The sequence below is a fragment of the Stigmatopora nigra genome, chromosome 10, assembly GCF_051989575.1.
Source record: "Stigmatopora nigra isolate UIUO_SnigA chromosome 10, RoL_Snig_1.1, whole genome shotgun sequence".
Lineage (NCBI taxonomy): Eukaryota > Metazoa > Chordata > Actinopteri > Syngnathiformes > Syngnathidae > Stigmatopora > Stigmatopora nigra.
This window is the reverse complement of record NC_135517.1, coordinates 5,059,537-5,073,248: the sequence shown is the minus strand read 5'-3', so window position 1 is coordinate 5,073,248 and position 13,712 is coordinate 5,059,537. Positions and strand designations below refer to the sequence as shown.

At 38.5% G+C, this 13,712-nt stretch overlaps 2 protein-coding genes across 5 annotated transcripts; one reads left to right on the top strand and one right to left on the bottom strand.

Annotated features, from left to right (window-relative positions):
• Positions 1 to 276: 276 nt before the first annotated feature.
• Positions 277 to 6,079, bottom strand: b4galnt1b (beta-1,4-N-acetyl-galactosaminyl transferase 1b). The gene is made up of 10 exons (XM_077727026.1): positions 5,809 to 6,079; positions 4,262 to 4,655; positions 3,699 to 3,805; positions 3,106 to 3,143; positions 2,855 to 3,035; positions 2,583 to 2,675; positions 2,326 to 2,513; positions 2,046 to 2,186; positions 1,468 to 1,705; positions 277 to 1,378 (listed from the first exon to the last, which is right to left on the bottom strand). Exons 2-10 carry the CDS (start codon positions 4,651 to 4,653, stop codon positions 1,158 to 1,160), a joined length of 1,599 nt encoding a protein of 532 aa, XP_077583152.1. The 5' UTR covers positions 4,654 to 4,655; positions 5,809 to 6,079; the 3' UTR covers positions 277 to 1,157.
• Positions 6,080 to 6,594: 515 nt separating this feature from the next.
• On the top strand, positions 6,595 to 13,552 carry os9 (OS9 endoplasmic reticulum lectin). Of its 4 annotated transcripts, none has more exons than XM_077726894.1 (15): positions 6,596 to 6,807; positions 7,165 to 7,341; positions 7,799 to 7,862; positions 7,933 to 8,009; positions 8,173 to 8,271; positions 8,497 to 8,698; positions 8,933 to 9,091; positions 9,206 to 9,321; positions 9,638 to 9,701; positions 9,790 to 9,872; positions 9,950 to 10,150; positions 10,454 to 10,655; positions 11,221 to 11,391; positions 11,777 to 11,886; positions 12,133 to 13,552. In XM_077726894.1, the coding sequence occupies exons 1-15, from the start codon at positions 6,658 to 6,660 to the stop codon at positions 12,268 to 12,270; spliced, it is 2,013 nt and encodes a 670-aa protein (XP_077583020.1). In that variant the 5' UTR covers positions 6,596 to 6,657; the 3' UTR covers positions 12,271 to 13,552. The 4 variants fall into 4 exon arrangements, with proteins under 4 accessions (XP_077583021.1, XP_077583020.1, XP_077583019.1 ...); XM_077726893.1 differs by having other exon boundaries at positions 8,930 to 9,091; positions 9,641 to 9,701; XM_077726892.1 differs by having other exon boundaries at positions 6,597 to 6,807; positions 8,930 to 9,091.
• The last annotated feature ends 160 nt before the right edge of the window (positions 13,553 to 13,712 follow it).

The following is a 13,712-nucleotide window of genomic DNA, read 5'->3' as shown; positions in this document are numbered from 1 at the left end:
GTATATTCTTATGATAGTGCAAAACTAAGTTAGTTTTTTTTTTTTTGCCTGACATCAATGAATGTGTTAGATTTGCATTTGTAATTTATAACAATGAATACTTTTGTCTCATTCCCTTTAAAAAATATGCAATTTTGGCATGAGATATTAGTTCCCGATATGCATTGCCATCTAGTGAAAAGGAAATGTAATACAGAGTTGAAAATATGTGAATTATTATACAGGTGTGGGTTAAAATTGTTAATGCCATTTAGAAATATTGACCAAACTCTCCCCAACACTCAAATGTTTAATAAATACAAAAAGAGGAAACATACATTGAATTAAGTCAGCAGTTAAAAATGTTAATAAGCCATTTAGTATGGAAATAATTAGTATTAAATAATTGGCAAAGCTGTAATAATACATTTGCTGAGTAATGAGAAGTGCATTAGATACAAAATTAAAATTTCTAACATTTGAAAATACATAATCTGGATTTTTTTTTTTGGTCGTAACATTCAATTCCTTTAAAAAAAATACATAGTATTTGGAAATTACAAAAAAATAATGAGCATTTATAGATGTTTATATCAATTGTAAAATATGTAAACTTGGTTAGTTGGCCTATTATTTTATTCATTTGAATGTCGTTTTTAAATAACACTTATTTAACTGTTTTTATTCAACAACCTATTCAGTAAAAGGAATACTGTACACCAAATTCAGATTGTAAGGAAATACATATTTGACTTGAATGTAAATCATTAAAAATGCAGAGAATTAAGTCAACTTTTTGACTTAAAATTACTTACTTCACGTAAATGTAAAACTTTATTTACACGCTTTGTTTGTAATTTTGTAATACTTAAATATCCAACCTGCATTGCTTAGATGAAAGTCTCTTCCATAAAAAAAAAACAACAAATAGGATTTAAATAAAAATAAAATTCCATTTCATCTCCGGGTCACTAAAGTCATTCATGCAGATGTGGGGGGAGCCGGTGGGGGGTCGTTGCCAGAATCCCTTTGGTCTTTGTAAACAAAACCCAGTTGGCAATACTGTCTGGTTTGATTAATCCGTTCGTTCCATGGCACACAAGCAAAAAAAAGTAGGCAAATCATCTGCCAAACGTGTGTGTGCTCTTTGGCAAATCAGGATCTCCAAAAAAAGCAATCTAACCGCCTCGAGTCAAACACTGAAACCTGTTCTTGAAGTATAAGAGGCCTCGTTTGTATTGGATAAAGGGAGAAGAAGCTGATGGGTAACGGAATTTGGCGTAGGCTTTGTCGCTTTCTGATGTCTTGGTCCAGGGGAGTTTGATTTTACTCGCATGATCGACAATGACGTCGTCACAAGATCCTACGTGGAGCATTCCTAGTCCATCGATGAAAAACTCTGAAAAATAACATAGGAAACGAACATGTTATGCCCAGACAGCAGGTCAGAAGTTCTATTTTACGACACGGGGCTTTTCTTAAACTCACCCAGGTGGGCTACCCTGTTAAAGCGAGGGTCAAAGCCAACTTGTTGGATTTTGTCGGTCCGAGCTAGGAAGAAGTTAATCACCCCATCGGTCACCACACAGTTTGGGAATCCCTGGATGACGTGATGGAAGCCTCTCCGCAAGTGCAAACAGTCTCCATCCTCCTCCCCCGGTTCAATGGCTATGGTCTGCCTGTAGGCGTTGGTATACCCCGTCACCTCCTGTACTGCACCACCCACCTGGAGACGCAAACAAATACATACTGTTGCTTTCAGGAGTGGCACTCAAGGCCAATGTTCCCTCTAATTTTTCATGTAAATCATGCTGTAAAACACGAAAAACATAAGAGTGGAAAGAGCTACTGCCCCTGGCTGCCCTGTAAATGGCGCCATCATGGGGAAAAGGGGTAAAAAAAAAAAAATATATATATATATATATATTATTTACTGCACGCTATATGATTGCTGCTGCGCAGAGAAGATGATAGTAATGCACAATTAGAGGGAACATTGCTCAAGGCCAAATTTAGGTACACAAGATACAGAACAACATCTCATCTAGTATTAGTGTGTCTCTTACCAGGTCCAAAGTGGTCCTTTCTAAAACATCCACAAGTTTCTCCAGCTTTGTCTTACTGGTGAAAATGAAGTCATCATCTACCCATAGCACATACTTGGTGGTCACCTGGGAAATGGCCAGGTTACGACCAGCAAACCATCCCTAGAAGACATGGCACATGACATTCAGACATCAATTGTAGCGTTCCCTTGAAGATCACATGATCCAATTTGCAATTCTGCTCAAATCTCAAGGTACAACACTATGTGCAATTCAAGAATATTCCATCTCAATTCTTTACCTTTCCAAAAGGCATGATGTAATGTTCAATGAAAGGCTCTGTGATACTTCGGGGATTTTCACTGTCGTCGGCAATGATAATGGTGATGGTCGGATAGTATTTCCTCACGCTGTCAATCATATTTTGAAGCTTGTCGTAGCGTAGAAATGTTTTGGTCGCTATGGTGACCAGAGCACTGATGTTGTATTCTGGAGAGATCATATGAGTTCATTTATTGCGGAAAAAAAAACAAATAGCACATTTTTTTGTTACACTACCTCCTTCCGTGCCGGTGTTGTACAGTTTTGGTGTTAAACCGTGACGAATCTTAATGATGAAGTTGGCTTGATGGCCCTCTGTCTCAAAGTGCACTAAAAAACAGTTTCAGAAAATGAACATTGGAAAATAATTTGTGAACTGACAACACTAATTGTTGTTGGCAAGGCATTGTTAAAATAATTCAACAGTAGTGAAAGAGTTAATGGAATATCCACCCATAAGAAACAAACATTTTTGACAAGATATGGTCAGCTGACCACAATCTGCTCACCTGTGTCGGCTGTATTGGGGTGAAACATTGTGTTTGTGTACGTGACAAACTGCAGTTGTCGGTTCAGTTTCGTTAAGTGGCTGCTCGAAAGTGTCATGTGCATTTCCCCATCGCCGTGGATTTTAACGCCGTCCACCTCTGCGGCGACATTTAGCTTCCCCATCGTGGTGGTGAGATTTATCTGTGGCAAAAGTAATCATGGGAAAATGTTTCAAAATGTGATTAAAAAAAAAAAACATGTATATACTTACTAAGTAGTTGTCTCTCGGGAGGTCCCTTAAGGCTAATCCTGAAAAAAAAGTTGGAATTGAGACTTTAAATACGTTTTTTTCACAGCTTGAACGCCATTCTTGTCTCGTTTTTTAAAAGTATATTCACAGTTACCCATTTTTAGTCTCTATTACACATTGAAAAATTTAACAAGCCAATCTGAAATAGCCGAAACCAATAATGGTATTAAATTGGGTCATGTAGATTTGTTGTGGAGTCTGTTAGAAAATGCCTATTGAGACTGTCCGTTTCTTTCAAAGCATCCTTTTATGCGCCACCCTTCACAACCCACGTTTCATATAGTTTCATAATAGTGCCACATTGTATGAATCCTGGCACTATGCTTCCTTATGTCTTGTCTATGAGGGCAAACGTGAGAGTTCAGCTAAAGGTCACATGCATTTCAATAGTTAGACTGTTGCCTCAACTCAAGTCATGTAGAAGGCACATCCAAGACACTAAGTTATACTTTCTAAACACTAACATCTATCTGGGTCAAACATTTTTGGAGATGTCTTTGAAAAAAAAGAGAAACAATGAGAGGGGATTTTAATAAAAATAGATGTACACATACCTGGGATGAGGATTGTTTTGAGAGGCCGCATCTCCACACCTTGTGTTGGATACTGTAATGGATTGTTTGCCTTTGCAATGATGAGCAAATCTCCAGGTGTTTCCAACCTGTTACAAAGGAGGATTACCAACATGCAAAGGGTATTTTTTTAGAAGATAGTTGTAAGTTAACATTCTGTAATTCTGTTTTTGGCTGGTTATATCTTAATATTTCAATTACTTATTTGATGAGACCGAATGGCTTCACATCATTGTTCATGAGAGAAAAATGTGCTAAGCTATTATTTGTATTTTCCAGTTTTTATTTTGATTTGTTTGCGCCAGCAATGTTTTATTTTTCCATTAACACTGTCCGCATCTTTTGGCGGACAACACACCAGCTTTGTTGAATGCGTCACTGCATTGCAACACCAATAAATTCTGCAAAATTGCCCTAATCATAGTACACAGCAACACAATATCATATTATATTTACACATGACAAATTCCCTTTGACACTTTCCTTTTATTTTACAGTACAGCGCTTCTCATCAGGAATAGCAGTAAAATAATAATAAATTTCACCTTTTCTGGAAGCTCTTGAATTCCTTCTCCCTTCTCTTCTTCACCTCCTCCAGCTCATTCTCCTTAAAGGCCGTGTGCAGCGAGAAAGCCGACACCCGCGATGTTAAGAATTGGAAGATGGGCAGCGTCACTCCTTCGCTCTCACACATGCATCCGTTGCGAGCCAACAAGCCTGCCACGCTCTCGCGTACCCGAAAGGGGATGGCGCTCAACTGGGGATCAGGTTCAAGGAGACGGTCCTCCAGATGGCGGTCTAACAGGAGGCCTGGCCTTTGCCAGACCTCTATTGTAGTGTGGGTCCGGGTGGGCCACGTGTGGATGAGAGCCAGGACCAGAACCACGGAAACCAGGATGCCGAGCAGGACTGTTTTGTGAAGGGAGCGCATCCTCATACCTGTCAAGCACAAGACCAATCCTGACGTTAACATAAAAGTGGGCGTTCCAATGCCTGGTACTCCGATCTTAACAAATCAGGAAAAAAGGGTATTTACATCATAACCCAGTTTAATTGAGATCTATTAATAAGCAGAATAGAAGGTGATAGTCCAGATTTTGCAATCCCAGGAATGTGATGATGAACATTTTAATCTTTTTATTAAAAAAAAAATATCTCAGCTCACATAGTGGCAAACTACTTAGTAGTTTCTCATTCATTCAACTAGCTGGTCATGAAAGTGACAGTACATGGAAAGACTGGAGGCAGGATGTCTGAAATCAATACAAAGCTCTTTTGTCCAACAGATGTTAATTTTAAAAAAGGATTCGTCAAACCAGGAAATGGCGTCATCAAGAACCGTGACTGTCCTCACTAAGAAGCTGACAATAGGAGGGAAAAAGAGATATGTACCATAATTTCACTTTGGGCAAAAACTGGGAATTGCACCTACAACTGAGGGCAATATAAAGTGTCCAAACAGGCAACCATTTTTTTTTCTTCTGAATGTCAGAGGAAACTGGAGTGCCAAGAGGAAACACACGCAGGCCCGGGGAGAACATGCAAACACAACATAGGTGGACGTGATCCGGATTTGAACCCAGGACCCCAAAGTTGTGAGGCCGACCTGCTATCCACTGCCCCACTGTGCCACCCCATCTGAAACATGACATCCATCGTAAGGGCAGTTTTGATTGCAGGTGCATGTAATACCTACTTAATCTGATAACAAGATCATATCATACATAATGTGTCCTCTCTAATGTCATAAACCGCGGAGAAATAACCCATATAATAACAATGATGATGCCCGAAGCACATTGGCTCTTTAATAAGGACGGCAAAGACATGAAGAAGGAATAGACATACAGACCATATAGGGGCATAAATGTAACATGTGCACTGTTTGAATATGAATTATTATCCTGACTTTCGTTATCACAAGCCGTTATGATGATAAATAAAGGTCGATCGCAGCGGGCCTATTAGCGGTCTCAAATGCAATTGAGACAGCGGAGTACAAATTACGACGTTTATCCCCAGCAAGCATCTTTTGAAATGACACGTAGTTGGTTTTTTTCATCCATTCATATATTTTGTTTAAAATGCTTACCGTAATTCAAAGCCCCCTTTCAGCCAACCCTCCAGTCGCCCGTGTGTTCCTCAAGGAGGGCGCGCCTCTTGATGGACCCTCCGACTTCACCCCCTCGTTGATGCGGACGCAGCGGTATGTGCGCTCGGATTGCGGATCGCCGAAACTCCGTGGGCAAAAAAATCGAATGCTGGAGCACGTAACACATTACAATTTTGTGGAATACATCTGTTGCTAGTTTCTTACTAATAATTGAATCCAAATGCAGTTTATCACTCCACATGTGCGGACTGGGGGAAAAATCATTGCTGACATGTATTTTGTATTTTATTTAAATAAATACAACATGGAAAATAGACAGATATATTAATGAGAAAACACATTCTACTTTGTACTTGAAATAAAGTGCACATGCAATTAAACTTGTGTTTATTGCTTATCTGAGGGTCACGTTCCAACGTGTTATTAAAAATGTTTACAGACAGGAGAGTCAGCCAATCACAGAGGAGTAATTCCTCCATCATGACCAATTAGCTATCATGAGTTAGCATCTTGCCAAATTCCACACCTCTCCCTGAGGAGGCTCAATCGTTAAATCTGGGCTGCGTAGATATCACTTATGAGGCTAAGTGGGCGGTGTTCATAACTGGCTGCCATCTTGCGTCAGAAAACTTATCCAGCGCAAGTTGGATCGCCATATCTAGCCATATATGTGATATCTATGTTAGAGTGAACTACCTGCACTGCTCCTGATTGGTTAAATATACATCACATGGTTTAAGTGGACCACAATCGTAGAAGAAGAAGCACTTAGCGACGAAGAAGAGAAGGAGGAAAAGTAAGACGGGGGGGAGGAGGTGCTAGTCAAACATGGCTGCTAACCTCATACGGTGGTTAAATAGAGTGTACATTTTCTCATTATTAATACACCTTTGTGCCTCGGCGTTTTTAAACTTGGAAGAACTAAATGAGATGAAATATGACATCCAGATTCTTCCCGATCCTGTCATCATGGGCCAGGTCAGTTAAGTTGTTTATTAATGGAGCTATGGATTAGTAGTAGTATACTACTGGTGTAAGCTATGACTGTTTTTTTAATCACAATTCTTGCTAAGTTTTACCATTAAATAGAAACAAGCAACACATTCAGGCTGTTTGCTTTTCTGCGTATTTTTGTTTGTCTGGCTCCTAAAAAGTAGATCCACTTTGCTAAAAAAACATGATCCACGAGTGAGCTAGTGACAGCTGTCGCATCAGAATTTGTTATAACTTGTTATTGATCACAAATCGCAGTGAAAAGACTTTACAAACGAATGTCAAGAAAAGGTCATATCAAACGGACCATTGTCAAGTTGTGTCATGTTTCTTCTGGCTTAGACCAAAGCAGATGAGGTCATGATGGTGTCCAGCAAATACAAACAGCTGTATGAATGTCGACTTCCAGCCCAGGCGGTTCGCTTTCACCAAGATTCCGATCCGGATTCAAAAGGGTATTCTGGTCCGGACATCCCCGATCTGCTCAACCCAATGCGAGAGTCCCCCTGTCTTGTCTTGGTTGGTAGACATTATCCTAGAATATTGCAATATCAATTTCAAAGTGTATTCATATTCACGTGGCAGTAAAGTAGCTGGCCAAAGTAAATCCAGATTTATCTAGGAATGAAAAAGGTTTAGGTTTCTTAAGTGAATTTTGCAATGAATGCAGTTACTCTGTCTATAATCATCCTTCTACTCTCAAAATTGTAATTACTTGCAGGTTTTGCTGAATTTTTAGCCAATCATTATCTAGCGTGTGTTCGTCTCTGATGGCAAAGTAGTAGCTACCTCCAGGCCTCTACGGACTTTGCCCTGTCATGTAATCATTTCAAAATAATAATAATAAAAAACAAGACACCTAATGCTCAAAGCCATTGTTCTCTTTTCTCTTCAACATTAATGATATTCATTGAAATAAATGTATATATTTAACATTTTTTATTGCTCTTTCATGTGCCTTTTATTATCTCATCAGACCAAAGATTGGTGGACATATGAATTCTGCTATAGTCAGCATATCAGACAGTACCACCTTGAAGGTAAGAATGGCTTTGATTAGTCACATTATTTTGTAAAGAATTTCTCTTTAACATATTTCTCACTTTTTAGACTCAGAAATCAAGGGAGACGTTCTCTTTCTGGGCTACTACGAGTCTGAATTTGACTGGAACAATAAAACCACAAAGGTAATGGTTATTTTCATAATTAGGTCATGGTAGATGACATGTTTTAACTCTGTATTCTGGATTAGAATTAAATCACAATGGGTAATGTGATTTGGGTGTAGAGTATTAAAATGTGCATATTTGTTACAACCCTAACAAGAATATGTTGTGGTTTATGTTTCAGACATCCAAGCAGCACAAACTAAAACGCTTTCACAGTCAGACCTATGTAAATGGCTCCAAGTGTGACATCAATGGAAATCCCAGGGAGGCTGAAGTTCGGGTGAATAGGCACTCCATTAAGTTTGTAGAGTGAAATTTTGTATGAGTGGTTATTTCGCTGTCTTTTTGTACTCCGCTTTCAACCTGGCACAAATTCAGGTTATTACGACAATAGACAGACCTCACCTGTAACGCTCATGAGAGAAATGATGCAAAAGATGGATAATTGGTGTGTCTAACAATAAGAGTGGATATTAATAGTAATTCTCTTCCCCTCTCCTCGTAGTTTGTGTGTGAAGACGGTTCGGGTGACTACATCGCCCGAGTGGATGAGCCGCAATCATGCTGCTACGTGCTGTCCATTCATACCAGTCGCACATGCCAGCATCCTTCACTACGGCCTCCATCCACTGCCAAACCTCAGGGGATTGTTTGCCAGCCGGCACTAAACGCGCAACAGTATATGGACTATGTCAAAGCTCAAGTCTGTGAGTTGCCCAAATTTTAAATCACTGTTTTTGCAGTCTTTTTAGATTTTTTTAAATTAAATCAGCATTCATTAAAAGCACAAACAATTCAAATCATTTAGATACATGTATTGATGAGTAGATATGTATTATATTCTTTTAATTATGTGTTGTGCTCAGAAAGCTGAGTCTTTTGTTAATTTGTGTCGCCCTGCACCCCTTTTTAATTTTTTTTTTTTTTTTAAATTCCAGCAGACACAAAGCGTAAAGTGGAGCAAATCTCTGAGGAGTTGAGGAGCCTTGATGAGATGTTGGCAGGGAATGAGCAGCCCGAGGCAACGGCACAGGTGGAAATAACCAGAGAAGACATGTTGCCAGATCATAATGATGACCCAGACCAGTCGAACCAAGAAGGTCTTAATTAGTGCTGCCCCTGATATTATTTCATAGTCGCCAATTTATTATTACTTTTTGGACAGTAGATTTTGATTCATTTTAAAATATTTTTGTGATATTATTTCTAAACAGATACCACTGACATGCCTGATGATGTAGAGACAGAAGACCAAAATGATTCTCGGTCTGTAGAGGAAAATGCAAAACCAGACAGTTCAAAAACAAGTACTTCTCATGAGGAAAGTGAGGTATGCATTTTGCTGTACAATTTCCTTTGTTATTGTCTATGCAATACCAATGCACACTTTATTATAAACCTTATGTTTGACATATTTTCCCACCTGCGCCCACCTAAAAAAAATTCTGTGTGGGTTTTCAATCAATACCCTCACTTTCTCCAGAATTTCAACAAACTACTCCATTTTATTTTTATATCAGAAGGAAAAACAGCAGTTGGAGCAAAGTGCTGTACACAAATAGAACTCTGCCGTAAAACGGGATGACATAATTTAGAAATTATTAGTACACAACTTTACTGTACTCCTAACATTATTGTTTTCTCAGCAGGCAGATGATGATGGCTTGAACTCCATTACAGAAAATGAAGTTATAGATGATGGAAATGAAGGTAATTTTACATCTCAATACTTTGTCTTGCAGTTTTTGTCTTGCGAAACTACACTGGTTACCCATTATGTATTTTTAAATGTTTTTAGCTGAAACGTTCAACTTTAAAATCATCACCGACCCATCAGATTTAATGAAATTCGTCCAGCATCTCAGAGAGAGTAACAGAAAGGTTAGTTATTTTTCTATCAGCACAATGTACATTTTTACAGCGTATTCCAATTCACTGTAACATTGGCTTCTATGTAGAAAGCACAAAAACGTGCAAAAGAGGAAGCGGAGGAAAGCACATCCGTCAAGAGCCAAAAAGAGGACAGTGAAGATGATGATGATGATGAACGGCTCCTTCAGGAGTTTGAAGAAGAGATGGCGGAAATTTCATTACCAGCTGATAAGACTGATGAGATTAAGGAAACGATGCAAAATGAGTTTGATAACATCATAAATGAGGTAACTATAAAAAATGAACATGACAATGAATATGCCAAAACGCAGGAAGCTTTTTGTTCAAATTTTAAATTAACTTTGCACATAGGAATGAAACTTTGAATCAGAATTTGTTTTTTCATTAGTTAAAAATGGCTCTTATAGTAATTAATTAGGAGAGAAATAATGCATTCAAAGTAGTCACAGTCATAAAACTCTAATTTACTTTTTTAGGACCAAAAATGTCTCACGGAGTTTGTATATTATACAACCAGAAAGGATTCTAATTGGTGACCTGCATTAAATGGATTTTTTTTTATTTTGAAGGCCCAGCAAGAATTAGAGACGGAAGGCTTGAAAGGGGAGTTTGATCGCACTCAGGCGACACAAGCACTGGAGACAACGCTTGATAAGCTTCTAGACCATTTGGAAGAGAAAGAAGAGCAAGAACCAAAGCAGAAAACGACAGGAGCCCCAAGGGCAAACGATCCGACGCGGGGAAGTCCCAGCCTGGTTCCAAGGAAGCCCGGTAATTCTGACATACCTTCGTTCCTCTGTTCCCATCTCAGGCCTTGTCCACACATTTACAAAAAAATAAAAAATAAATAAATAAAAAGATTAAAAAATATATATACACACATGCTGGAAACCCATTATCTTACCTTTCCCTCCAGTGTATTTTTTACATTAATTTTAAAGCACTGTGGCAATAGGTTTCCACCAGTACTCTTCATTTATTACTGCATACATTTTATTAATACATATACAATCAACTCTTCAATTCATGCTCAGTTAATGAAAACTCAACTGCATTAAACTGTTGTGTGGACAAGGCCTCCATCACCCTCCATGTGCACGTCAGACCCGGTTGCAATATTCCATTTCCTAAGAGGAACACACATGGATTTTATATACAATTTGAATACATTTTTAAACAACTGGTCCTTTGCAGACTTTAAACAGCCCGATCCATTAGTATCAGTATGTGTGAACGGAGATTTCGATTTAGAATGTCCTTTTGCGCTCGCTGCCCACGTGAGGTTTCTTTTACCTGACAACCAGTTGTTGCCCCTCTTTTGTCTCGTCACCCCCAGACCAAGACTCAGATGATGACCGTGTTAAGATCAAAATTACTAAGTATAATACAGGCATGAGCTCTGATGGGGATTTCAAAGTGCAGGAGTTGGGGAAAGGAGATCCGCAGTGGCAGCACATTAAGGACGTGGTTAAAGAGCAGCTAGAGAAAGCAGGACTGAAGCCTGAAGGTATGAATGGGGAGTGTTAAACTTTATGGCTTTTCCCCCCTTCTCTGTCCTTAATCACTTTACTTCCTCAATTGACTTTGGCCATCATAAAACAGAAGCACAATATGACTTGAACGCACTTCTCGTCTCCCTTACTCTTAATTTATTGAAGGGATTTTTGGTGATAAATACCTAAAAGTAGTATCAAATCAAGTGGAAAATTGATTATCATTAAAAATACGACCAGAAAGCAGTCTTTTTTTAATTACATATTTCTTTTGCTTCAGTGGCTTAAATCAAAGTTTTCCATGTGTGCTCTGCCTCTTATTCATTCTTCATACTAGATATGTGTTGCTCTTTTTGTTGTGATATCACTCTAAGCGCATTCCTATTTTCTTCCCCTTAGGTAAAATTGAAGTAAAAATCTTAACCCGAAAGAATGCAGACGAGACAGGTGATCAGTGGCTGAGTGAGGAAGACACTAAATCGTTCCGGGAACTTCTCATTAACCTGCTGGTAAAATATTTGACAACCTTCACTTATCAAAATACTATTGTTCCCTCTAACTGTCACCGAAATTAATGATTTATAGCTTCATTATCTCATTCGGTGCTATTTACTGAAATAGAAATTAAGACTAACTATAAGATTGATCTAAAATCTCAATTGCCCTGCTGGAGTTGTTTGTGTCTGATATTGTTTGCTTTTAAATGAGATCTTAACATTTTAATGCAGTTATACTTTCTTCTTTTTGCGGACAAGACCGGAGGCACGGAAGAAGTTCATAAAGAGCAAAAGAGACAACAGGAGCTGGAGAACAACTATAGGTTTGTTTGGGGCGAAGGACAAGAGGATGCACAGACTGCTAGCAACTCTGATTCGGACGACGTGGATTTGTGAGGTCATTCGGCACACTGGATGCGACCGTGGTGAATGCGTGTGCAGGTGATGGCCAGCAAGACGAGCAGAGGACGAATTGCAGTCCCCAATTGACAAAATGATTCTTGTAAAGCCTGCAGGTGACGTGACTTGACGTTCCAGAACTTGTCTAGAATCTGCATAACATCTCTTTAGCGGGCACATAGATTTAATTTGTACAAAAGAATCACTGTCAGCTCTACTTGAAGAGTAAAGCATTTTCCCTTTTCTTTTCCTAGATGATTTCAAAAAAGGAAAAGAAAGAAAAGGGACAATGCCAACCTTTGTGTAAATATTTAAATCAGTCGTGCTGCCTATTTGGCATGGTTGTCACTGGTTGCTTTTCGCAAAGAGCTCCCAAGTGGCGGGTGACACCACACCTCAGTGCTTGTACAGGTCATTTGTATTCTACTGATGGATATGATTATATATGAAAGGAAACTTGGCAAAAAAAGTGTACATTTACACATGCTGTGGCACTTTACACTAATGCCACCAAAGAGCTTCCTATGGTTTTGGCATATGGAAGAGAAACGAAGATAAATATTCAGTGTTGTGCTTTGATTATGTTCTGTCATTAAGTTATTTCAAGTTAATTCAAATTTGAGTTTATGGAACGTTACCAATCTCATGAATGTAATGGAGGAGAAAATGTCTAATAAGAGATCAAGGCAATGAGGTTGTGTTAATCCCTAAAAGTTGAATCAAGGTAACTGGGCTCTGTTTGGCAGATAAGCGTTTCCAACTTAATCCAAGAGGCTTCGTCGGTTATAAATCTCAGTTTGTGTAGTTCTCTATTCATGAGACATGTACCACTAATTGTCATTGACGTGCCAAAACGGGTTGTACAAATTATCTTGTGACCAGGAACGTAGCAGACTAAAAATGTTAGGATCATTCACAAAATAATACTTTCTGCCAATCCTTCCCTTGCGTTTTTAAAAGGTTTAATTTAAGGATTTGGTAATAATTCCACTATTTTTTGGGGGGGAATTATTTTACTATTATGTTTTAGCACAATCTGTGGTTTTTGCTTCATGCCGAATGGTGACTGGGATCTTGTATGCAAGTTGCTGTCATACAATAGGAGTAAATGACTGCCTTCCTTCCCCTTAAGATGAAAAAAGGTGTTTATTTTTGGTAGCATTTCTGGTCCTGTACCGCACTTCTAGTCTTGTGGGGCTGGAAATAAATCCATTTGGTTGACCTGGAAAAAAGCTTTGTATAAAAGTCTTCAAAATAAAAGTATACTGTTAAAATGCTGTTTATTGGTATACATAATTGACTGTGTTATATATAATTCTACTGTGGAATGTATGTTTTTATTCATTTTATTCGCATTTGTTTTGTTTTACCAGTTGTATTTCATTCATAACCATATTTAATGTTTTTTTAAGTACAATGGAAATCATTAGATTAAATTA

Bases quoted from the DNA above. Each gene is read 5' to 3' on its own strand.
- b4galnt1b (XM_077727026.1), bottom strand. From the start codon at position 4,653: ATGAGGATGCGCTCCCTTCACAAAACAGTCCTGCTCGGCATCCTGGTT. The intron at 3,036-3,105 runs GTAAGTATATAC...CTTTTGCCACAG, and splicing joins TCCCGAGAGACAACTACTTA to ATAAATCTCACCACCACGAT. The intron at 1,706-2,045 runs GTAAGAGACACA...TTGCGTCTCCAG, and splicing joins AAAGGACCACTTTGGACCTG to GTGGGTGGTGCAGTACAGGA.
- os9 (XM_077726892.1), top strand. From the start codon at position 6,658: ATGGCTGCTAACCTCATACGGTGGTTAAATAGAGTGTACATTTTCTCA. The intron at 7,863-7,932 runs GTAAGAATGGCT...CTCACTTTTTAG, and splicing joins CAGACAGTACCACCTTGAAG to ACTCAGAAATCAAGGGAGAC. The intron at 10,151-10,453 runs GTAACTATAAAA...TTTATTTTGAAG, and splicing joins TTGATAACATCATAAATGAG to GCCCAGCAAGAATTAGAGAC.